The sequence below is a fragment of the Terrapene carolina genome, unplaced genomic scaffold (genome assembly GCF_002925995.2).
Source record: "Terrapene carolina triunguis isolate 2854851 unplaced genomic scaffold, T_m_triunguis-2.0 Scaffold231, whole genome shotgun sequence".
Classification (NCBI taxonomy): Eukaryota; Metazoa; Chordata; order Testudines; family Emydidae; genus Terrapene; species Terrapene triunguis.
The window spans coordinates 10553145-10578162 of NW_020664582.1; the positions used below are offsets into that span (position 1 = coordinate 10553145).

The following is a 25018-nucleotide window of genomic DNA, read 5'->3' on the forward strand; positions in this document are numbered from 1 at the left end:
ACTGATTACTCATTGTAAAATTGTATAATATGAAAAACTCAAATCCCCCCCCTTTACCTTCTTTTGTAATCTTATAACGGATGTCCATTTTTTCTCCAAAAGTCCAGCATACTTCTTATCTAGCTCTTCATTCTGAAACAGTAATTCAAGAAGTTGTTATAATGTACTTGTTAAGAGACAAGCCAAAGCAAGCCATAATGTTTTCAAGAATGTCTAAACATTCAAATTAAGTAATTTGTGGGAGGAAAGAAGAGGAATCAGTTGATTTTTAATCAGCTTAATTCAGTCACCATATGGACATCTTGATTTTTAATTAATTAATTTATTCTTAAAGACTAATAGCATAAATACTTTGGCTTTCTACTTTGGTTACAAAGTAACAGTGATGTTTAGCCAAAGATTTTCTGTGAATCAAATCCACAAACCCAAAGTCTCAGGTCATCCACATTATTTTATTCTGGCCATTAACCCCCCCCCCGCTATTTCTAGGACTCATGAGAGCCTCTCAAATGAGTATTACTACTGGGGGAATTCTGTACCACTGAGTGCGCACAGAATTCATGTCCCCCGCAGATTTTTTTGCTTCCCTGCAGATGATGGGAAGCAAAAGGATGCTGCAGGAACAGTCATGCATCGTTTCAGGTGCTTGGAGCAGCTGATGGAGAGGTAAATCACTGCGGGGTGAGCCTGGCTCCTACCCTGCGCTAAACCCTGTAGTCCCAGCTGGGCTGGGGGAAGACGAGACTTCCTATTCCCCTGCAAGGGAGCAGCCAGGGCTGGGACTGGAGATGGGGCACCTGGTCAGCCTCTCACCCCACACCTGGATCCCCCCCACGCTAAACCGCTTCATACTTGGATCCTGCCAGACCGAGCCTGCTTGCCCCACACCTTGGATCAGGGGCAAGGGTTGGGCATGCGTGAGAGATTCCGTCCGTCTCACTATCTTGGTGCGCCTGGCGTGGAGGTGAAGGGCCCCTGGATGTTTCTGTGCGGACTCTCAGCTAAGTCTGTGTTGGGGGATGGTGGGGGCACTGCAGGATCTCGCACCTCCATGCAGCCAGTGGCCTGTGCTCCCCACTGCATCAGGATCCCCCACTGCCATGCTAGAGCCTCCACATTTATTTATTGACAAAATATGCAAAAATTTTATTTTTTGGCACAGAATTCCCTGGGGAGTAGAGTATACAATGAATAGTGAGAAAACCCTACTTGCAATTTGTCTGATTATCTTTCCCACCAACCCCCATAAATTAGAAAAGGAAAGATAGGAAGGGATGTGTTGATTGTGTGGACTGGAGAGTAAGTGTGACCTGGTGATAATTAGGTTTTTGTAGTTACCTAACCTTTTGATCAATCAAAAACTGATGGACCTGTATGTACAACAACCAAGGAAATATGCTACCATTATGTTTGCATGCATAATCAGCTAACTTAAGACATCTGCTGCACTGCTTAAAAATTTACAAGCAGCTGCCAGAAGGCAGGCTTGCATATATAGGCTATGGTGGTTTCTTCTTATTTTTAGAAGATGAATACAACCCCATCTTTGTTGAAAGGCCTTCACATCATACCAATCATGGGGTTCGATCCAAACAGTGATGGGAATAATTTTAGGCATTTCAATAATCTCTCAAACTATATGGCTAAAGCAGAAATAAAGATTTAAATCCTCTCTCTATTTCACTATGTCTAAAAAGGTATTTCAAGGCCCTTTAAAGGCAATTTTAAGTCTTTGTAGTGTTCACAGTGGCTCATAAATGTTCCTTCTCTCAAAACAGGAATACCTTTAAATCAGCGTTACCAGTGTTTCTAAAGATCTTAGTAGTGGAAGAACACTGCTACATCTGAGGCCTCCTTGAGATTCATCCCAAGGGCTGTATGTGCTAATAGACATGTAGGTCAGGAAGGGACTGACAGGTCATCCAGTTCAGTCCTCTGTACTGAGGCAGGACTAAGTTATCTAGAGTTCAGACCATCCCTGACAAGTGTTTGTCTAGCCTATTCTTAAAACCTCCAATGGCAGATTCCACAATGTCTCTAAGTCATTTGTTCCAGTTCTTAGCTACCCTTACAGTTAGTAAGTTCTCTATTGTGTAACCTAAATCTCCCTTTTTTAAAGCAATTTAAGCAGATTACTTCTTGCCCTGTTCATTTGAGGGATTCTACCTTACTCTCTAAAAAAAAACAAACACAAAACAAAAGAAACCCCCATGGATGATAACTACTGGGCTCAGAAATGGACCTTTCCTCTTCCCATTTCTCTTCTCCAACTCTAGGCTTTTCCCTGCACAGTGAACCCTTCTCCAACCTCTCCTCAGAGAAAAGAATCTGAGATTGAAGTGTGAAGTTTCATTATGTCTGCTGCACCTAGATGAAAAGCCCTCATTTCCTTTAGTATCCCAGATGTTGAGTTTTCTAAATCCTTGACCTTACCCAATAAGTTCAGAAAGGATAACAGCTTCCGGTCTCAAATCATGCTTCCAGAGGCCACTACAGTTTGATCCCTGAAAGCTTTGCCCACTATGAGAAATCCAGCTTTTGGCAAGACACATACTCCTTGTTCCTTTCTTTTGATAATACAAATACACAGTTACCAGAGTGTCCATCCTAATTGGGAAGGGTTTGTCTCACTTGCTGGTGAACTGATCTCTATTTCATCTGGATGTATCTAGGAAGACAGGTATCATACCCCATCATGCAGCCTGACAGCTGTGGTGATGGTTTGACCTTGGGGAGTTTGCAAAGGCTATCCCTACAAGATGACAACTAGAGACTCCTATCATCTCTGGAACAATCTTATGAAGGTTGATGACGACACTCAAACCCTTGGAATTCCAATAGCTTTTGCGTTTGATGTCTAGAGAGTGTGTTCTTGCCCAGTGCATTAGTTCTGTGTAGTCAAGCTGCAGACGCTGAAATGTTAACCTCAACTTGAGTATTCTGGGACAGTGACTTGACAGGCCACAAAAATGGCTATCGATACAGAGACAGAACTGGGTGCTGAACAAAGGGTCAGTGATGGAGCTGTTGCTGAGCTGAAGTTAGCTTGCTGTAACTAATTAAGAATCGCTAAGAATTACTGCTTTTCTAGATGCAAGGGATGGGGGTCAGACAAGCCAGTTGTCCAAACAGAAGAGGGAGAACTTATGACAGGCTACCTACTAATACAAGACCTTTGGAAGAGAGCAGATATCAGCCCGAAAGGGGGAGGGGGAGGATGGGAACAAAAGTAAACTAGGGAGAAACTGGACAGGAAACAGGAGTGTGGAGGTATGTACTTTAACTATGCAGACATTCATAGAAGTTTCTAGGTTCCACTGCTCCAATTATGGAGTTAATGCTTGCCATCTTATAGTTTGTAAGGGTATGTCTTCACTACCCGCCGGATGGGCGGGTAGTAATCGATCCCCGAACACGCTCCCCGTCGACTCCGGAACTCCACTAGAGCGAGAGGCGGTAGCAGAGTCGACGGGGGAGCTGCGGCCGTCGATCCTGCGCCGTGAGGACCCGAGGTAAATCAATCTAAGATACTTCGACTTCAGCTACGCTATTCACGTAGCTGAAGTTGCGTATCTTAGATCGATTCCTCCCACCTCCCCCCCAGTGCAGACCAGCCCTAAGTGATGAAAGTTCAAATCTAAATACATGTCCCCTAACATTAGGAAAATGCAGCAGCAAATATGCTGCAGAATCTGGAAGAGTTTTGTGGACTGCTCTGATACTGATGAGCTGGCCAGCTGCTATCAGGTAAGTCTTCTTCTAATGGACAAAATGTTCCCGGAGGGGTGGGGAAAGAGAATCTAATTACACACAATAACTAGTTGAAGGCGGAAAATGCAGTGTTACTGATGAAAGCTAACAAGCCTTCCCCCTTTTAAAAACTTCAATGAAGACTGGGTACCAGGTCAAAATCTCATCTGTTCAGTTTGCCACAGGATGGGTTTTAACTTGATCCCTTAGAGCTGTAAGACCTACAGACAGAAACCTGAAATCAGCCACATGTTCTATATTCTTGCTGGTATCTACATCAGGAAGAAGGAAAGGAGGAGTAAAGTCTGCTATATATAGGTGAGAAGCCAAGGCATCCTGTAACTTGCAAAGATACTTGTTAGGAGACAAAAAAGTTACCCGAAACAGAAGTCATTTGATGAATCAAGCCATGGATAAAAAACAAAAAAACAACACACAGTTTAGACTTGGAGGATTCTCTACAAATATTCCATTCTAGCTCCTGAAGGTGCATCAGAGCAGTATGTTTTGACAAGCCTGACTTCATCATTTGGTACCAGGTTATAGTTCTTTTTGAAATTATCACAAGTCTTAGATACTGGGGCATTGCCTGGATGGCAAAGATCTTAAGCGGAGTGATACACAGGATCAATCTTAAGAGCATCTCCCATAAATCGTGATAGTCCTTGAAGAGCTTTTTTCATTTGTACATGCCTTTTGGGTTGAGCAGTTCTGGAGTCCAGACATTTCCATAAACTCTTATTTTATTCAATATCAAGACATAATAAATTAATATCCTGTGTCCAATCTTATTCTAAAACCCCAGGATTCTTTATTATTAGATTACGAGAAAATAAGGGTAACCAAAGTTTAAAGGAATCTGTGTGGAATTGTTTTTTGGGTGCAGGAGGGCCATGCCATCAGATAATTCCTTTTCCTCTTCTGACAAATTGGATAACTCTGACCAGTTAGCTCTTTGAAGCCTCACTAGCAGCCAGGAGTACCAAGAATCCCTTTTTTTCCTGCTAAGTTTTCAGAGACAGACTCCATGAGGTTGTTCACTTAATGAGCGCAAGATGCAGGTGGGGAATAGGTGCTTACTACATATGCTTTGATGAACACGGCCTGGGGCACGGGAGGGGAATAGAAGGTTGAAGCTCTAGAAGCAATAACTATAACAAAGCTTGGATGGTTGAGGATTTTTCCCCAAGCATTTTTCTCCCTTTTAAGGCTCAAGGGCTCAGTCAAGGAGCTCCAACAATGAGCAACTGACCCCACCACTAGAGTGGGATAACTATCTTCCCTAGTAAACACCAAGAATATGAGGAAAGGAGGCAAACACATTGAATCCTAATCCTCCCTCTGTGGGAGAGGAGAAGAGCAAGAGCAAGAACCCTGCTTCAAGGAGGGGCAAAAAAGGCAACCAGACAAGGGCATCCTGCCTACATGACAGGTTATGTAGCTTCTGTCTCTGGGTCTTGAGATACCTGGAGCTGGAGGAAGAAGAGACTGTGGACAAAGGTGGGGAGAAGCAAGACTTCAGAGTCCAACACCTTGACACCCTGATATTCACCACTGTCAAGTAATTAGCATATGTTCTGTACAAAGTATGCCTTGTGAAGGATCTTTCTAAAAGTCTTGAACTGCTAGACATTAATATCTTGTTGGATTGTATGTGCTATTGTCGTATGTGAAGTTATGAAGTTTAGCTATGTATGTGTTACTGAAACATGTGAGAGGTTGAAAACACCCACAAACAGCCTTTCAGGTACAACAGTAAAAAGGCCAAACAACGTTAATGGTTTATTGAGGAAATGCACACAAGTACAAGGATTACCCCAGGAACTATGCACAATAGAAACCTCTCAGAGATAGCACTACACAATGGGAACTGTTTGACCCCGGTCACAGCAAAAGAGCTTTCCAGCAAGTGGGAAGAAGATATAAAAGGGGAACAATGACATCATGAGGGGACCTCATTCTCCTTGCAACAACACACTGGGAAACACCTGAGGGGCAAGGACTCAACTGTGGAAAGTGATGGTCCGAGGCTGCCAGCATAAGCTCCAATGCATTCACCCACGAAAGCTTATGAATCCAATACATCTGTTAGTCTTAAAGGTGCCACAGGACTCTCTGTTGCTCAAAAAGCTGTGTATATCTTCCTCCACATTGAGGGAGGGGGCAGATTTCATGAGCTTACACTGTACAGATTTCTGTGCAGTGAAAGACAATACAATTTTGGGTTTACACTCCAAAGGGGGTGTGTGCATTTGAGTGCTGGACAATTCCCAAGCTAAGTCTTCCTACGACAGAGCTGATCTCAGTGTCTGTGTCTTTCTGCACCTGGGTGTGGCTCTACATGTATGTGTGCTGGAGGAGGCTTGAGGGTCTGGCTCAGCAGGGCAGTGCAAGGGAACACAAACTGGTAGAACCAGCAGGTTCAGTGGTACCCCAGTACATCAGGTGGTACCCCAGAGAGGGGGCAACCTGTCAGAAAGATAAATATGCTATCTGGGTCAGGCTCCATGGTGGAGCAGCCTATTACTCCAGCAATGTTTGGGAGAACTTGATTTATTTGCGGAATTTATCAGTATTGGAACCAGAATCGATCCCCAGGTAGGGCTCTGCTTAACTCCTTACCACTCACTGAACCCATTACTGTGTCAGATATTGTTAGTCCTTTTTAGCTGTTTTAAAGTAGTCCCATCTAATTCACATTTTCCTATGAGAAAATTCCTATATGTAATTTTAACTAACTTGATTTTCTTGTACCTCCCTTAAGACTATCAAATAACCAGATTGCCTACCATATTTAGGTCTTTTAACCTTGGGGGGGTGGGGAGGGGGGAAGACACACTTAATTAGGTTGATGGATAAGTTTGATAAGTGAATGTTTTTATGGTTTTCAATTATAAAATGTAGGATATCCCAATTAAACTTTTCTACTGATTTGTTACTTAGAACACTGAGTGCAGTTTAGGGAAATCAAGTAAAACCTCAACTGAATATTTTGGAAAATAGGATGAACAATCCAAATTTTAAGAGAAATGCTAATTTACATAGTTTGTTTGCTAGTCCTGAGGGTTATTTTCAGAAATAGGTGGAAAGCACAATTACAAATGTAACCTGCTCATAGTCAACTCAAAACTTCTCCTGATTAATCTTACATATATGAACATAATATTAATTTCACTACAGATTTTCAATCCAAAACAAGGGATATTTGTCCATTTTAGAGTCAGCTCCTAGATGTAAAACAAAGATCAGGGATTTTCTTCATATGGTTTGGAAGTGAGAAAACTGGCAAGTGTTTGGTCAAAAGACATTGCACATATGCAAAAGAAGTTTTTGAATTTGAATATAATCCAGTTTTCAAGTTCCACTGACCAGTTGTTATGGAGACAAGTACCATACAAATGAAACAAAAATGAAAAGATAGGGTTAAATTCACCTGCGCTGTGAATCCCAGTCAATGGAATTACGGTGACAATAAGTTTGGCCCACTATTTCTAATAAGCAGTAAACTGGCTATTCTGTCAAAATAAATTGTTTGGCAGGATTTTTGAGTAACTAAGTTAACACTACTAAAACTTTTCTTCCTTCTACATTACCACCAACTGACTTCCAGCAGTTTCAGGTACTGAAGTAGCTTTATGAGTCCAACCCAGGACATAACAGAAACATTTTCTGGATACTCTCAGTATGATGAACATTGAAAATGGTGACTAACATGGTACAGGCTTTACTGCTCATAGAACATTAACAAAAAGGGCAGGGCTGTTATTGACAGTCTCTGCAGATGCAAACCGTGCATCAATGTTATTAGCCATTCCAGTTTCAAAAGGACCTTCATAACTTATTCCTCTATGAAATCTTAGATTATGGAGTAAAAAAGTAAGGTATGTGGATAACATGAGAATAATATGATTGCAGATCTGTTATTTTATAGAAATGGTACTTTTAATAAAAGTTTAAATAGACCTTCAAAAAAGGTTGATAGATGAAGTATTTGGGTCAGAATGTGCTTAATGTCTTTCCAAAAAATCAATACTAGGAAAAATCAAAGAAGCCATTTTTAAACAAATTGCATATGTTCAACTGTTCAAGAGATGCTTTCACTTGAGTTTTAAATGATTTGTTTTTTTAAAATAAGTCTTTGCGGCCATCAAGTTCAAGATGTCAAATATTAGTAATTTACTGACATGCAAGATATTCTCAATCTGTAATAACTGACTCGATTTTAGAGGCTAGTATTTAACAGGATTAAAGGTGACATGAGCACTTTCAGTCAACACGCCCTAGTACTTATTACATATCCCTCTACCCCCTGCCTCCCATGACTATACGGAATACAATCAACGATAGAGTGTGAGAGGCACCAAACTGTTTCAGCAACATCTGGAAGGTACTTACAGCTGGAGCAGACACCGGATTTCTTCAGTTTAGTTCAGCAATTAGTATATCCACTACACAAAACATGTTGCACTAGCACATTAATCCTATATAGGTGGTGCTGACTAAGGTTTCAAAACAGGAGGCCCAGAATTCATAAGTCACTTAATAGGAGTTGGTTAGATAAATGCTCTAGACTACAAAAGCCTCCTTTAGTTCTCTGCTTCTATATAATTCCCAGTAAAAAAATAAATTTGGGAGTAAGAGAGGGGACCTTCTAGCAGTTAAATAGACATCAGAAAGCCAGGAAATTTTAAAAGGTTAGAATATATGCATATAAGTACATGTAGCAGTGTTGTCTGTTCAGTCAGCAGGCCTAGTGGTCTGGCATTCTGCCTCCAGTCTCTTTCAACCCAATGTGTCCTGGACCGAGTCTCAGCTGGGTCAGCTTCCTTGTCGGTAACCCATGGTCCTGTTCATCCCAGGGTTAGGAACAGGGGAATCTGGGCTGGGTAGGAAAAGCGTGGAATAGCCAGGATTAGGCCCACCTCCTGCTCACCTTCCCCGGGCCACTTCCTACCACACATGATGCCTCCGTTTGAGGTGTGGCTGCTATTGGATTAGAGTCCCCTGTTTCAAACCCCTCACAGCCTGGGGCTGATACAGGAGACCCTCTGGTGCTACTGTGTGGTTCTCCTTCCTTCGAGTGATGGCTGGGGAGGGGATTCATACATAGACCTCCTTATTAGGGGCGGCGGCTTCTACTACTGAAGAGCCATGCTCCTCCAGGAAATGCCTTCTCTCCCCCTCTCCTCTGGACTGCTGGAGATCTCTTTACACTGGTCTTTTCCCCAGGAGCATGCTCAACAGTGCCTGTGGGGCAGAGCTTTCCTGGCCCAGTACTGCTCCAGCTCTCTTCCTGTCTCTGCCTTAGTTGCGGGGTCCATAAACCCCTTCCCAGTACAGAAGAGTAGAGGCCAAAAGATTAAAACCCCTTACAGCATTTTTAGAGTGAATACAAAAGGATATTTCTGGAAGTATGACAATCCCCGCATTTTCCCCTTATGGCACAAACAATTCATCCTATTTACTTCATGCATTCCGAAAGGTTTCCCCTCGGCTTAAAACTTCCTGCCAAACTTGATATGGACAGGGTTAGTTTTGACAAAGCTAGAGGAGTCAAAAGTGAATCAGTCTTACCACTGTTAAGGTTGAAACTAACAGTCTGTTTCCATAATACTAAATTGGAAAACTGAATAATTTGTACTCCTTTCTCCAGCTGGGAACCTTAAGCATTTTAGGAGGGGCTCTAATTCATCCTATATCTGGAGAAAGTTCAGTATAAGAATTGAGTAACCAAGGAAATGGATTAATTTTTCAGCAGAGTTAAACTAATACAGCCAGGTTCAGATGATCACCATGATCAGAATACTCAAGGAATAATATTATGTGTCTCAGAAAATGAAATGCATTGTCCTGAACATTTACTTTTTTGGTATCAAGAAAAAGTTTATTTTATATTGCTATAGCACCTTTCATCCTGGAGGAACTCAGAGCCCTTTAGGAACTGGATCCCTACAATACCACAGAAAAGCAGGCTGCTCTGGAGTGATGGGTGACAGGCAGGTGGAAAACAGGCCTAAAGAACAATACACCAGTGTCAGGAATAGGGGAGTAAAGGGGGACGAATTTTGCCCAAGAAACTTCATGTTACACAGTTGAGACCATCACAATATAGAGAGAACATTTACTGTGTCTTAAAGCGATTATTGCATTAAGCTTGCGTATGATGTATTGATTTCCACATTGTAAGGGCTAACAGGACTGTTTTAGCAGAAGTAGTGCACTCCACAGAACTTATATAATGTTTTACAGAACAAACGAGCTTTATGAAGAATCTTGTGTTTCAACTCACCACATCTAACTCAGCTTCCTTTTTAAAAACTGAATAAGCCTCTTCATAGCCATTGGATCGAAGGTAATCTGCTATTGCTCGATTTCTAGACAAAGAAAAAAAGATTTAACAGTAAGACATTCTTATCTTAGCCACAGTTCTGAACAGTACTGAAAAACAAGATACAGAATGCATGCGTACAGGTTTTCAAATTGTAACCAATAAGGTAAACCTTGTTCAATGTATTAAGACAGCATCAGCTAACACGACTAAAACCTTCAAACCAACTTTGAAAGCAAACATGGCATACGAAGTTGTCATGTCAAAATATGACCAGTAAAACAAAAATGCACATTTAGTATGTAGTTTTAAATTCTAGCAAACTTGCTGTGATTAAAAAATTCAGTATTTAACAGATAAATTATGATGATAAAGGCAGCTCTTGCTCAATAATTTAATACTCATTATCCCTTTAAGTAAGGATGAAAACGCAGGTTAAGTACATAAAAGCCGCAGTGGTTTAAGAGCAGCTTTTGGTTTAGCTCAAGTAGATTTTGGGGAGCAATTTTAAGACAAACCTAAATAACCGTGCATACAGGGATTTGCACTGGTTTAGCTAGGTTGGTTTAAATTCATATCTTAGGTTAAACAGTGCAATTCTCTCAAGTGAACATGTCCCAAGTTTTAGAATACATTGTATTATTCTGTAAAACTAAGTTTTTAATTGGTAATGTAGGAGAAAAACAGATCTACACAGTAAAGCAGTTCCATTTTTACATAGTCACTTTTCTGAGTAGACCCACACTTCCAAAAAAAAAATATATATATATATCCTTTCCCAGGTATGGGCTAATATTCAAAAAGTCTAATCCAGTACTTGTATGTGTGCAGTAACTCAAGCAACAATAGAATGTGCAAGTCCTCAGTTTGTCTCCCACTATTAGGATCTCAGTTTCCTTGAGTGTATGCCAATGTGTTACTGTAAAGCGGCTTATTCTTCAGATGGCATCTTTTTGTTCACTGAATAACTAAAAAGCACTTAAAATATTCCAAGGCTTTAGACCAATTCCAGTTTTTTTTTTAATGATAAAACCACAAGTCTCACCTCATTTTAACTTTAAAAATTTTAAATAAGAAGCCACTTGCAATCTCAACCTCTCCTCATCCTACCACTTCTTGTCAAAAGTTCAGGGCCAGAGATAAACCTGGCAATTCTATGGATAATCCAAAATATATACCGAACAGGTTTCTCCACTGAAAAAAGTGTGAAAGCCAATTCCTTTCAAAAGCCACAGATCCAAAAACCTGTTGTCAGAATATTTTCATAGAGAAAAGAATTCAATTATTCAAACTAAAACCAGGTCAGTCAAAGGTTCTCTCATAGCATCCTGCTTTACAGCTTACTAGAGACAACATGTTGTGCAGAGTCCATCATTGATATGAAACCAGACAAACTATAATCACGCGCGCGGGACAACACAGTGGAAGTTTTACTCCTTTCAACTAGCACCACTTTACAAAATGACTTATTCGTCAAGAGGGTAATTAAAAATTTTGAGCAGCAATAATAATGTGCAATTTACAAAAAAAATTCCTGTTAAGTGCCAGCACTACTACAGAGCTCACCCTTGTATTATCAGACAACCAGGCTGTGTTTTCCAGTCATCTGAGCAGTGAAAAAACCTGAGCAAATACACTTCTGAAGATACAAATGAAACATGCGTCCAGTAATAAGGTGCCAACTTTAGGATTATTTGAACAATAAAGGACTGCTTGGTTACGTTTAGAAGAGTCAGACAGTTAAGACTCTACAAAAAAATTATCAGTAGTTTGTAAATCAGAAGCCCAGCACTGACCGACAACAGTCATTGTTTCCATGAAGGTTAAGATCTCCTTTTGCCCAATGATATACTGGCTCTTGACTCTCCACTAAGGCAAGTTACTGACATCATCAATATGGTCTCATTGGGGTAGGCTAATAACAGAGAACCTGCAACAGTCGAATGCTATAGGATGATGTACTTAATGAACTGGGAGTGGAATACGCTACACTCCACAGTGCATCACTAAGTGCCACCAACAGTAGCAAGCTCAATTTATTTTGGGAATACAGGAATCTTTGTAATTAAGTTTTACTATCATTATGCTGTGTACCAACATTTATTTCTCACAAAAGTAAAAAAATTGGAGGACTGCACTTATCCAGTAACAAGTCTTTACAAAAACTTTCAAAGGACAAGTGTATGGTACTAATTCCTCGAGCTGAATTAAAGAACTTTCAAAAAACATTTCACATCATTAAGTCTTCTTTAACATGTGGATAATAGTTTATTTCAAAGTGCTCTTTAAGCACTAAAGATTATTTCCTTAAGTGAAGCAGCAACCTCTAAAAATACAAATGTTTTACCCCTCACACCTATTAACAGGCCTAAACAAAATTCTTCCAGAAAACAAAGAGGGGCCCCCAAAATACTTCTTACAAGGTTTTCACCTAAAATATCACCATGGAGGACAAGCTTTTTAAAAAGAATCAATGGGATCCTCTCTCTCCTGCTCTCGCGCACACATCTGTCCCCAACACAATAAGGCATGTACCAAAATTTCTTTTAACTGCCTTCCCTTATAAACTACTGGACCGGTAGACATCAAGTCCCTTCCCAACCTCTACCCAGTTAGCTTTCCCCAGTTCCTCGGAATTCCCCATCCCTGCTCATTCTCTAGGATCTTCATCACATCCCCCTCTTCCTGTTATACATTCCTCTTCCCTTATGCATTCATTCTAGACATCAACCCACTGTCTGTATTCAGAGAGAACCATCAACTCCCTTCCAGTCTTTCCTACTCCCCATATGCAGAATGAATGGATCTCTGACCTCTCTACTAGCTTTTCAGACCATCCCTCCTCTAAAGGAGCCCCAAGTGCCTTGTCAACTCCTAATTATCCATGCAGAATGTCTCATTATCCCCACCTTCCTGTTCATATATTTGTTCCTTGAAGTTCTGGCTTCTAGCAACCAAAAGACAATATTTTAATTCTAGAGGTGTTCAGGAAGCCTTTCCTGCCTCACTTATCCCCAGCCCTTTCATAAACAATGCTATAAATATCCACATAACCCTTCATGAAAAAAATGTAATAGTTCACATGCCGTTTTAGTACATCAGGGTTTTGCCTCACTTAAAATTACTTTAATACAATAAAACCTGGAAGAAATGGCATGTGAATACTATTTATGTTTATATTAAGGGGATGTACTGACACTGAGGAGATACCTATGAGGGTGAAACTGAAGCAGAGAGGTGAAGTGACTTGCCCAAGATCAGACAGTAAAACACCAAAAGAGCCTGGATAAGAATGCTAGGGTTCCTGACTCCCAATCTGTTTTAATTCTTTTACCAAGCATTTTATTATTTTATTTTTAACAAGGTAAAATTCCTCCAACTTCTCCCTTCCCTTTTTATAACAGGGGGATAGTTCAGTCCATGCATTCATGAGCCATTTAAGCACTTTAGGCTGTTGTCCATCAACAATTGGGGCATTGTGCTAAACCAAACCAACTCCTGTATGCAACCACCATTTAAAACATCCCATCGTAGTTTTCTGCAAAAGCACACATGCAGAAGAGTATATGCACAGAAGACCATTCATAGTTTATCATATGACAATTGCCTATCTCCCAAATTGAACTGACACCATATGTCTCGTCTTCTTAAGCTGAACTTTCATTCTAGAAGAGGATGTAGGGAGGCAGGAGTAAGCTGCTCCAGTAGTCCCAGAGTCCTGTGCCTCTGGGCTCATAGGAACCCTGCTGACTAGATCCATACCAGGCCAGAATGGTGGTAGCGTGGCAGGAGATGCACCAGCATCTGCCCAAGACACCACCTTCCTTCCCTTTTATTTCCCCCCATTAAAACAAGGAACTTGGAGAGACTTCTGGACTCATTTTGTATTAATTTCTTCATGACTAACACCCCTTCTCTTTCATTGATGGGGGAGAGAGGCTAAGGGTGACAGTGGAAATTGGAAAGTAAGTTATTTATTGTTAACTCCAATAATGAAGCAGAGTGGGTCATGGACCGATTGCAAGAAGGGGATCATTTATTTTATGCCTGGAAACTAGAGACTTAACAATATACCTTTATCATCATTTTACTTGCACTGTACATATATTTCTCATTCCACACACCTGCATATTGTTTTTACTCTATTTACATTGGTCCTGCAGAACTTGTGTGTGCTTGCTAGGCATCACAAACAGAATACAGAGCAAATATTTTAAAACTCTAAACTTCAATATTTTATTCCTATGTACTTTGAACAAACTACATCTAATTTTCAACAAATCATTCCCATGCCAAAAACCAAAACTTCCAGCTTTGGCCTCACACTATAAAAGTTTAAAAAGACTTTCAAATAATTGGTTACGTTTTCCCTCCTCCAGTCTACCATTCCTGAACTCCTATCCTTAAACACTCAAGTTTATACCAGCAAGTTCTTTGCTAGTATAACCAAAGTACAGCTGTACAGAGATTAAAAGGTAATTCACAGAAACTTAACTGAAGTAGAACAAATACGTGAAGAGCCATTTCATTGGAATCAAACTGGAAGAGAAAGATCAGTGTTTCTTTGGAAGGCTGATGAAATAAGAACCAAGTGTAAGCAAAGGTTACTTTTGCTATTTTAAATAAATACTGTAAAAAATACTTACAGTTCGTCTCGTTGCCTCTGTGACAGCACCATGGTGGCTGTGATGTCAGGCTAACGTGATTCAGCTGTGGCTGCCTCTTCAAGATTAAAAAACCTTGTGAATCCTGGATCCAAAATTCAGTCTGCCACAGAGCAGCTTCAACCAAAAGGAAAATGTTTCTCCACACGTGAAATCCAACAGGAAAACTGGAGGCATTCAACAGGGAAGGTTCATTCCATCTAGAAGGGGAAAAAATACATTTTGCTTTTCAAAAGGTTTATGAAACCATGTGAAGCTGTTTTGGAGTCACATGAACATCTACATACCCAGGTTGGAATAGTGAAAATGGACATGTGTGTGCGCAAATTACTGCATTCTTCCCACGTTAATTTTTCTGACTTGCACATTTGCAAGTTTTCTCCACGTCTCAGAAGAGAGGTCTGGATAGGCTACAGCTGTCTCCTTCAATCTTTAGTTGCTTTCCTCACAGCAGTCTCCATAACTCTAATGATCTACATCTCCACACCACATTGCGAAGTGAAGATTTGCCAATTATTTTAGTCCACTTCAGTTTGCAACACCTAGCACAGAGGATCGCTAATGATCTGAACCATTTTGGTACTGCTAGTTTCTCCCAAATTCAAGGATGGACTTTAAGGCAAAGTGCCTCTGAATTAAAGCTACAGAGCTATTGAGTGTACTCAAGTATTTATACCAAAGCCTACAACATGAAAAAGCAGTACTAATAGGAGATTTTTAAGCCTGTCATCACACCATCCAAAAAAAAGTACACTAGAATTTCCACTGTAACGTGGACTAATCATCTGCTAAACATACCTTTAAAAAAGTAAATATTAGTACTAAGTCTTCACCCAGCCATTAAGTTTTAAAATAGATTTTTAAAATCTGACCAGGTAGTATAATTCTTGGTGTTCTGGGTTACCTTGAAGCTTGTTGCTTTAACTGTACTGAGGTGGGTCTTGCAAACAGTAACCAGTCACTTATGACAGATTTTCAAATTCATTCTCAACATTATCTTCAAAATCTAAATCTTTACAGTGGTAGGATGAGTCATGGCATAAGTTTTGCTTTTCACCACTTAACCTTATCCTATGCAGTACTGGAATTTTAATATCCTTAGTGTGCAGACTACTTTTACTGGATGGTTATAATCAGATTTGGACCAGGAGCTGTCATTTGAATCACTTTAACACAGCTTCCCCTGCAGTTCCAGCGATCTTCCATGCTCTAGGTTCTGTTGTGCAAACAGCAATATCATTATGAGCAACCCAGGATCCTGCATCATTGCCTATTTTTTGCACGCACTTGACAAGTGTCTCTGTACCACACCATTTACTCAGTCCTCTGAAGAACAAAGCAGACCGACCAAACAAGTGAGTGATTTTTAGGAATATAGAGTAAAATGTGAAAATAAAAATGTTCCAGTACTTCTGTGCTCAGTTTACACCTTGCATTTGGAATATTTATTTTTAATAAAAACAGTTTAATCCAGAATTTTGGTAAGAAGCCTGTTCAAAGCAGACAGTGTTCTTTTATACCCTAAACTCAATGCTTTCGTACACATACTTTAGTCCACATCCTCAAAAGCTAGATTTAGGAATAGTGCTTAAAAAAAATATTCAGCTGTTATCATATGCTTAACACCATTTGGCTATCCATTGTAGACATGGGGAAGATGTGCTTTGAAGTTAAGTCTAGGTTATAAGTTATTTGTATTATGGTAGAGCCTAGGTGCTCTGCTCTCAGCTCCTCTGTGCTAGGCATTGTATACACAGTATTAACTATCCCTGCCCCCAAAAGCTTACAATCTCAACAAGATTGACAATTTAGTTTGCTTGACCCCATCCACAATACCAGTCAAACAGTGTTTTTCATGAACTAACTGAAACAGTGCTGTAGGAGCTGACAGTATGGCCTCCATGCCACCAGCAAGAGGCAGCAAAGATGACTACCTCTTATCTTAGTCTTGGGCCTATGCCTTGCTTCATGATATGGGTTGTTACAAGGACGAGAGAGAAAAATTGTTCTCCTTAATCTCTGAGGATAGGACAAGAAGCAATGGGCTTAAATTGCAGCAAGGGTGGTTTAGGTTGGACATTAGGAAAAACTTCCTAATGGTCACAGTGGTTAAGCACTGGAATAAATTGCCTAAGCAGGTTGTGGAATCTCCATCATTGGGGGATTTTTAAGAGCAGGTTGGACAAACACCTGTCAGGGATGTTCTAGATAATACTTAATCCTGCCTTGAGTGCAGGGGACTGGACTAGATGACCTCTTGAGGTCCCTTCCAGTTCTATGATTCTATGCAGTTACAATGTAGCCCTTGAAGACTGACCTTTTGCAGTACAGGGAAGAAGTGGTATTCAAGTTAAGGGGAGGAAGGGAGAGAGAAGAGAGAATATGTAATACAAAACCATTGTCCCTTGAATTGATTAGAAAAGGTGCCCTCTAGTGGGCAATGCTGCCAGACCTTTGGGCATTCCAAACCACCACTTAGCCTTGCAATGGCTCTTTGGGTTTAAGAGTAAAGGTCTAGATACTTATCTAGTTTATAGCACTCTAGTTGAAAACTGCAAAACAAAGTATTCTAAATACAAATACAAGCATTGTTCACAATGAAAAAATCCACTTGTTTCTGAAATCCACTAGTCCTATAGGTAAGAGTATGAATAAAGGCAGACAGAAATATTACTGACAAGCTGATGATACACCCATTCAACCGGCTACAGAAATCAGGCTCCACAGCTGGCTGCCAAGAAGCTCCACCACCTAAACTTCAAGTAATGGGATACCAACACTATCTGGAGCATTAAACTTTAGATACTAGATCATATATTAAGAAAATATGAACTAACACTCACTCAACCTAGCAAAAAAATTAAGGCTACCTGATGCAGACTTATTTAAATTCAGCATTCCAGATACATGCAGAGTCTATACTACAAAAGGTTTTCTCCATCTACACCTACAATTTTAATGTAAACCCTAGATTCTGGATTAATATAAATAAAATGCAATAATTAGTCCCTATATTCATAGCAGGTATTTCAGTATACTGCACAAATACTACTAACTCGAACAATAAAGTCATGACCCAATATTTTGTCAGACAATTTTACATCTAGGAAGTACAGCTCTGTTTTTCTGTGACACTAGTTGATGTGATTCACTGTTTAGAGAGGAAGCGGTTAGCAGGCCATGATTCTCAATTTTTCAGAAGGGAACTGCACAGCAAAGAAGAAGGGTGTCCTTCAAAGTCAGCATTTGATTTACTTGTAAAACTCAGTAACAGCAAGTCAAAAAAAAAAAAAAAACCACATGGAAAGCAAACAAACTGGAGCTAGTGCCATTGATACCAAAAGTAAAGAATTAGGTTACTTTTAAACAAAAATCTAGTGAAATATGCTATATATACTTTTTTATTGAAACCGTGACAATTATGAAATTTACTGTTTTAGGAAGCTTCTTTTGATGCAGTTCTACCATACATGTTTAATGTAATATCAAAGATGTGAGATTTTTGTAGCTCTGACAACACTGCCTCTCCTCCTTTCCTCCTGCACACACCTCCCACCAGTGTGTTGTGGTAAGAGCTATGAAATGATGGGCAATTCCTGAAAGTTCTGGTCCATTTCTTACCACTTTCTATTCTGCTTTGCGAAAGTCAGACATCATGCGGTGATGACATGATCATTCTGCCCATGTCATGGACTCCAAATGCCTTATGCAACTTTAGACCAACTAGCTGACTATTAAGTTAGGTCCTCTCTATACTAAAACAGATAGCGTCTAGGTTTACCTGGACAAGAGCATGGATTTGAATCCAGTTGCAAAACCTTGTATTTCTACAAAGGCTGAGCCAAATCACATTAAAATGTGGTTGAATGGAAATAAATATATAGACAGGGCTTTAGATCAGTAGGCTGTCTGACCAAAATGGTCCTGTGGGTGGTGCATACACATCCTGAAAAATTCATAAAGAAATTGTTGTTTCTAAACTGGAAGTTACTTCACATAAGGAATAAACACTACTCCCATATATAAGAACTCTAATCTCTTGTTATCAGCTTTGAAACCTACCAGTACTTCCCCTGAATATATTCATTTACATATAGATCTTGAACCATCATACCAAATTTTCATGTAGTTTGGAAATAAGTTATGTTTCATCTTTGAAAATTTAGTAAAAAAACTGAATGAAGAGTCAAATGAAACAGCCTTAATATTATCAAAAACTTTAACTAGAACAAGGAGCTTGATTTTCTGAAATGTTGATTCCTTCTCTCTCAATGGAGAATGTGAGCTATAGGTGCTCTACAACTGTGAAGGCTAAGGGGGAAGAACAGGGTGGATAAAAATCAATGTTTAAAAAAAATCGAATTTTTCATTTAAATCTGATTTTTTCCCCTCAAAAAGCATTTTATCTAAAGATAGTTTTAATTAAGATACATTATAGCTCAAAGATATCTCATCATGGAATAAGGATTATAAATTCTAATTCTACAGTATGAGACAATATATTCATGTAATGTTTAAGAAAAGTTTTGTAAATGAATTCCAATAGTTCATGGATTAGGGACCCAATCTTATGGGGTTCCCAGGGCTTCTGTACAGATTATTTATTTAATCTTTCTATCTACCCATGGGACTCAGTGCTCAGTCTAGAAGATACCATCAGAGATGCTTAGTTTTGCAGTTCTCAAACTGTGGATTTGTGTCTCCAGAGATAACATGCTTGTTAACAGCAAAAAATGTTTTTAAATAAACAAACAAAGGTGAGAAATAACATACCTCAACCATATTGTCCCTCTGTAAATTTGTGGACACAGTCAATCCCTCACCTCTCTCTAAAAGTGCAAAGTCTCAAAAAGTTCAACGAATAGAAGATTGTTGGGGGCGGAATAGATCTGGACAAGGAGAAGACGTCCGGGGATAAACGTGAGAAGGGAGGAACAGGCAGTACAAACAAAAGTGAAACTGTTTGAGCAGCATATTCCAGGAGTCTTGAGGTCTTTCTGAGTGTAGCCTTCATTGATTTGAGATCTACCATACCATTCTCTCACTAGGAGGGAAAACCTATAATGGCAGCAGGCAGTAAAAGACCCAGTTTGGGAATATCTTAATGAAGTTCCTCTACCTGTGGGTAAGAGGGGCATGTGTGCAAAATGCAAACAGTGCAACAAAGAAAAACTAAATGTTTAACTAAATTCAACAATTCATATGCTTGTTTTGTTAAAATATTATATTATATGTTTGCTGTTGAAGAAAAAAATCCAGAATACATAATGTTGATTTAGTCTGTCTGGTGATTTTCTCCTCCTAATACAGCATGGCAAGAAAATCCTGCAAATATTAATGATTAACCTGTTGAATTGGAGATAGTTCACCTCCCAATGACTTCATAAATATCGGCTTCAATTACCTTTGGTAAATGAAATAACCAAACAATCATTCATTTTCTGATACAGCTGTCAAACTAATCTGAAAAGTTTTCAAAATAAATCACTTAAAAATATAGTGTGTACCTTCTAAAAATGAATAGATAGCAGTATAGTTTTCCCCACCACTTGCCTTGGAGGGACCATCTACAGGGGAAGCATAGTCTGATCTCCATACCCTCTCCATTCCTAGTTTACAAACCTCGCAAGGAAGATTAGGATGGTGGTTTTTGTAATGTGACAACAGTCCACTAAGAACCAGATCCCATTAGATAACTGTTTTCAGTCACTACAGACAGGCTAGATTTGAACTGTGACCTAGAAGTGGAAAGCTATTATTAACCAACCAGAACTATGAGTTCCTGTCAACACCACTGCTTTAACTGTTTGTATGCATGTCTTGGTGAAGGTTTATAGTAAATTAAATTCGTTCTCCTTGATTTGTCTTTTGATTCAGACAATCTGAGTCCTTTCAGCAGATGGCTAGTTTTGTTCTGTCTGAGATTAAGTCTTATTTAGATGGGTTGAACTGAGCTAAAAGACTCAAATATCTTCATACTGCAGTTAAATAGTATTCAGCCGAATGGCATTTATACCAAGTTGTTTAATTTTAAGTAAAATGTGCAAAAACCTGTCTTAGTTGTGAAAGTCAATTCCAAAGACATTACACTACACAAGAAATATGATAATGTTCTAGCCACAAGTTACAGTCAATATCATTAACGACTCAAACTGGAGACAGCTCAGCCCTACCGTATGCTTAACAGTGAGGTGCTGCTGACATAATGCAGTAGGCCAGAGTAAGGTCATAGGTTGCTTCCACCAAAATGAGTTTCACAGCTGGCCGGGGGGTAAAAGTGTGTTTAAGGACATAATTCACTCCAACCAACAGGTTTTACACATTCATCTTATTATTAATTGCCTACTTAATTTGTTTAGACATCTTGCAGGATTTAAGAATCCAGAACTCTGTTTTAATAACTCAGTGTAGGCAAATGGAAGTATCAATAAGCCGAAACTCCTCTTCTCACTGGGAACAGGATACTGTCAGAGCCCAATAATCATACTTAGTGTTCAAGACATTGGGACTTCTACACCCATTTTATCTATGCCAAATAGCATCATGGTGCCAATGCTTTTCCAACAGTTTCAGATTTTTCAGTAATCTGATCACCCAACCCAGATACCTAAAATCCCTAGTGCATTAGAATGAAACAATGTTCTATCAGCAGGGATAGTGCAAGCTGTTTTTTTCACCATGGTACTGCCTGCAAGCATCACTGAGTCCTCACATCTCTGGAATGGGCCTTTGCTAATAGATTCTGGGGTTCTTTATGTAAAGAAACTGGAGCCAATGCCAGTTTACATATGCAAATGCCAGATACATACAAATAGTGAAACCACATATGAAAGAGGTAAAGCTTAATTTACTGAGTAGTAAGATAAGTTCCTGGTAAAAGAGTGGTTTTGACTTCCTCTTATTTCTGTTTTAGGTGTTATTACAGAAAGTTCAGATATTAAGTACTATGTTGTGCAAACAGTGCCATTTCTCGCAAATGAATGCTCTATCAAATTTGACATTCAAACAGCTGAGAAAACTCAAGCAAGGCTAACACATTAAGAACATAAGAACAGCCATACTGGGTCAGACCAAAGGTCCATCTAGCCCAGTATCCTGTCTTCTGACAATGGTCGATGCCGGGTGCCCCAGGGGGAATTAACAGAACAGGGAATCATCAAGTGATCCATGCCCTGTCGCCCATCCCCAGCTTCTGGCAAACAGAGGCTAGGGACACCATCCCTGTCCATCCTGGCTAATAGCTAATTCTTCCCACTTCACTAAAGAGCTGCAAGCACCTTATGAAAACTGAAATATATTCCTCTTTCCTCATTACTAAGATCATGCTCATGAACAGGATCTTATAAAATTCACCTGTTTATTCCTTAGCTGAATACAATCCTGTTAATGTCAACAGCTTACTCAGATAATATCTTGCAAACAGAAAATTAAACTGCAATAGACTAAGGAGAAGATTCTTTTTCATGCAAATGTACGTTTTTCTTCATTTACTATAAAGAACAAATAAACAAGCAGGATTTTTTCTAAATAAATAAATAGAGTTATCCACTGAGTATTAGCAGCTATTTAAATACTAAAACTGAGACAGCCCTAGCCACTCATGGAGCTGTCTATGTTATAGAATATTTTAGTTTCAAACCTGATTAAAGAAATGGTTGACTTCATATTGATGATGTCCACATGCAAAAGTCGTTTACTCCTATCCGTGTGGAACCCAACTCATGAACAGAGCAATATTATGAGGCTACATATACTTCCAATATTTCTTCGCTGTTTAGATAAGACCATTTAACTATTTGTGTAATTATGTTAACAAGTTCTACCTTCCAGGTCTTGTGCACCTCAAAACAGCATAGATGTGAAACAAATTCACAGTCCTTTCCTTTACTTCTGGTACAAGCAGCTGAAGCAGTGGGATAGCTGCCCAGAATTTTCCTGAATATACATATATGAATGGCTGTAAGCGTGTGAGCAGGTCAACATGGTCATGCACTGCTGGCATGGCTTAAAACAGATGCGTTTCCTCTGGAAGTAGCATATCACAAACCAGTGAAAACTAATGATTTATTTATTGTAATAGTATATCACCAAGAGGTCAACTGTGTAGCTAATTAAGGCCTTGTCTACACTGCCACTTTACAGAGCTGCAACTTTCTCGCTCAGGGGTGTGAAAAACACCTACCTGAGTGCTGAAAGTTTCAGCTACTCCCCTCGTGGGGGTGGTTTTTTTACAGCGTGGGAGAGCTCTCCCAGCGCTGGTGCTGTGACTACACAGCCACGTTAAAGCGCTGTAGCACTTTAACGTTGCTAGTGAAGATATACCCTGAGGTACTCACTTTTCACTAGTAAGTCTGAGCACTACCATTGGTTCAGCAGGATACTTGCTGGAGAATTCTGGAGATAGGAATAAGTTAGTTTTGCAAAATATCCTCAACTCAGTTTATAAGAAAGCTACATGCCTCTACACACCAGCATGAGGTGGATTGTACTCCCTTTACAAATGTTTAAACGGAGATGAGGACTAACCGACAAGTCAAAGGTCACACAGCAAGTCAATTGCAGGCCTAGAACCCAGTATTTTCAATTCATGGACTAATTTAAGACTACACTGCCTCCCCAGTAATCTTTTTTTTTTTTAAATTCAGCTAAAAAGCAAATTTCTGGTCAGTTTGTTATAAGCAGTCTTATTTTCCCACTGGTTAAAAAACAAAAAAGTGTCCTTTTCCAGTGCATCTCCCAGAGCACAAACAGCTTTTAATAGCTTTGCTCTTGCCTTCGCCCAAATGTTTAAAATTAAGATTACAAGCAAATAAGTTATCATGCCAATAGCACTACTGTATTCAGTGAAGTTAGGTGCCCTTTTGTTGACTAAAAAAATAGTTAAATTATTTTCCTCTTGGTCTATCTGAAACAAAAGGTTAAGCAAGGTAGTCATTTAAAATGACATTACTTTGGGTAGCATTTTTGGGTAGCCATCTGCTAGTATCTTGCCTATGAATAGACCGTTCCATATCAATAAAGCTAATCAGACAACTTCACAGGCAGACAAACCTTTAAGCTTGTCATCTTACAAGACAAAGATGTAAGCAAAACAAAGATTTCAGGTTTGAAAACACACCAGGAAGAGTATTAATGTACCACGTGGTATGGAGTTTCTCTTTTTTGCTAAAGTCATTAATACAGACAACTCAGAAAGGGTCAGTATTGTGAGCCAATAAATCCCTTAAGGTTTTTAGGAGAAATCCTATAACAGATCCAAGATAGCGTTACTACTTTCTAGAAAAATGTGGCTAAATTAGTTGCTTGTATGATGAAGTATAGCTGTTATTTTCCTCACTTTGTCAGGTCTGTAGACTAAGGTATAGAGGTTGCCATGTTCAGATATTACAAGTTAAATTCCTGTGAACCTGTTCCACAAGAAAGAAAGTCTGGCTTTGAGATAAATATAATTAACCTACAAAGGTAAGAACTACTGGAACTTATTTCTTTGTATCTAGTGATACTAATGTTTTAAGAGAGTTTTACATTTTAGCTGTAAAAATTGAAAATACAGGCTAAATATTACTCATTCCTTAAATTTTTCTGGGTAAGAAGTTGTTGGATTGTTAAATCAGGGTTTAGTGTACTGACTACTGAACCAAGACTCAAGTTACAGGAAAAATGGTTTTTCTTTAAAAACCCACACATCTGTATCAGCTCAGAGCACTAACAGTTTACCAAAAAAAAAATAAAAAAAAATAAATAAAAAAACATGTTCTACTACTCAAACTACTTCGGTGTGGAATACCACAGAACACACGTACCAAAGGCAGCAGAGAATGCAGTCACATACAGTCCATCTGGCCATTTGATACAATTTAAAGCAAATATCCTAATGGATACTTGCTTTAAGAGCCAAAGGTATTTTCCATCTCCTTGACCAAATAGGACTGGTCTCATCCCAGTGTAACTAAAAAAACATGTTTTAATAGATGTTGCTGGAGATGATCCTAGAATGATGGGGGTTTTGGTTATGTTTAGGGTTTTTTTGGGGGGGGGGGGAAGGGGTGTTTTTTAAAATGCAGGAAAATGATTTTTGGTGTTAGCTGGAAAATCCTATGAACAATTTTCCTAAAGAGATAAGATGTATAATACTGTATTTGCTGATCAATTTAAGAGTTAATAGCTCAGACAAGCCTCCTAAAAAAAGACATTCTTCCCTCACCCCAAAATGAGATATTGTTTGTTTCTCCTATTGTCTGTCCTTAACCACAGTACCACTTTCTCAGTTTAAGAT

At 39.3% G+C, this 25018-nt stretch overlaps 1 protein-coding gene across 1 annotated transcript in view; it reads right to left on the bottom strand.

Annotated features, from left to right (window-relative positions):
- PAFAH1B1 (platelet activating factor acetylhydrolase 1b regulatory subunit 1) overlaps window positions 1-25018 on the bottom strand; it is a 55643-nt gene that overhangs the window by 14846 nt on the left and 15779 nt on the right. Inside the window, exons 2-4 of the mRNA XM_024195447.3 lie at window positions 14725-14942; window positions 10040-10124; window positions 58-132 (exon numbers count right to left, since the gene is read on the bottom strand). Of these exons, the coding sequence (XP_024051215.1) occupies window positions 58-132; window positions 10040-10124; window positions 14725-14756 (192 nt within the window). The 5' untranslated portion in view covers window positions 14757-14942. The remainder of the gene's footprint in view (window positions 1-57; window positions 133-10039; window positions 10125-14724; window positions 14943-25018) is intronic.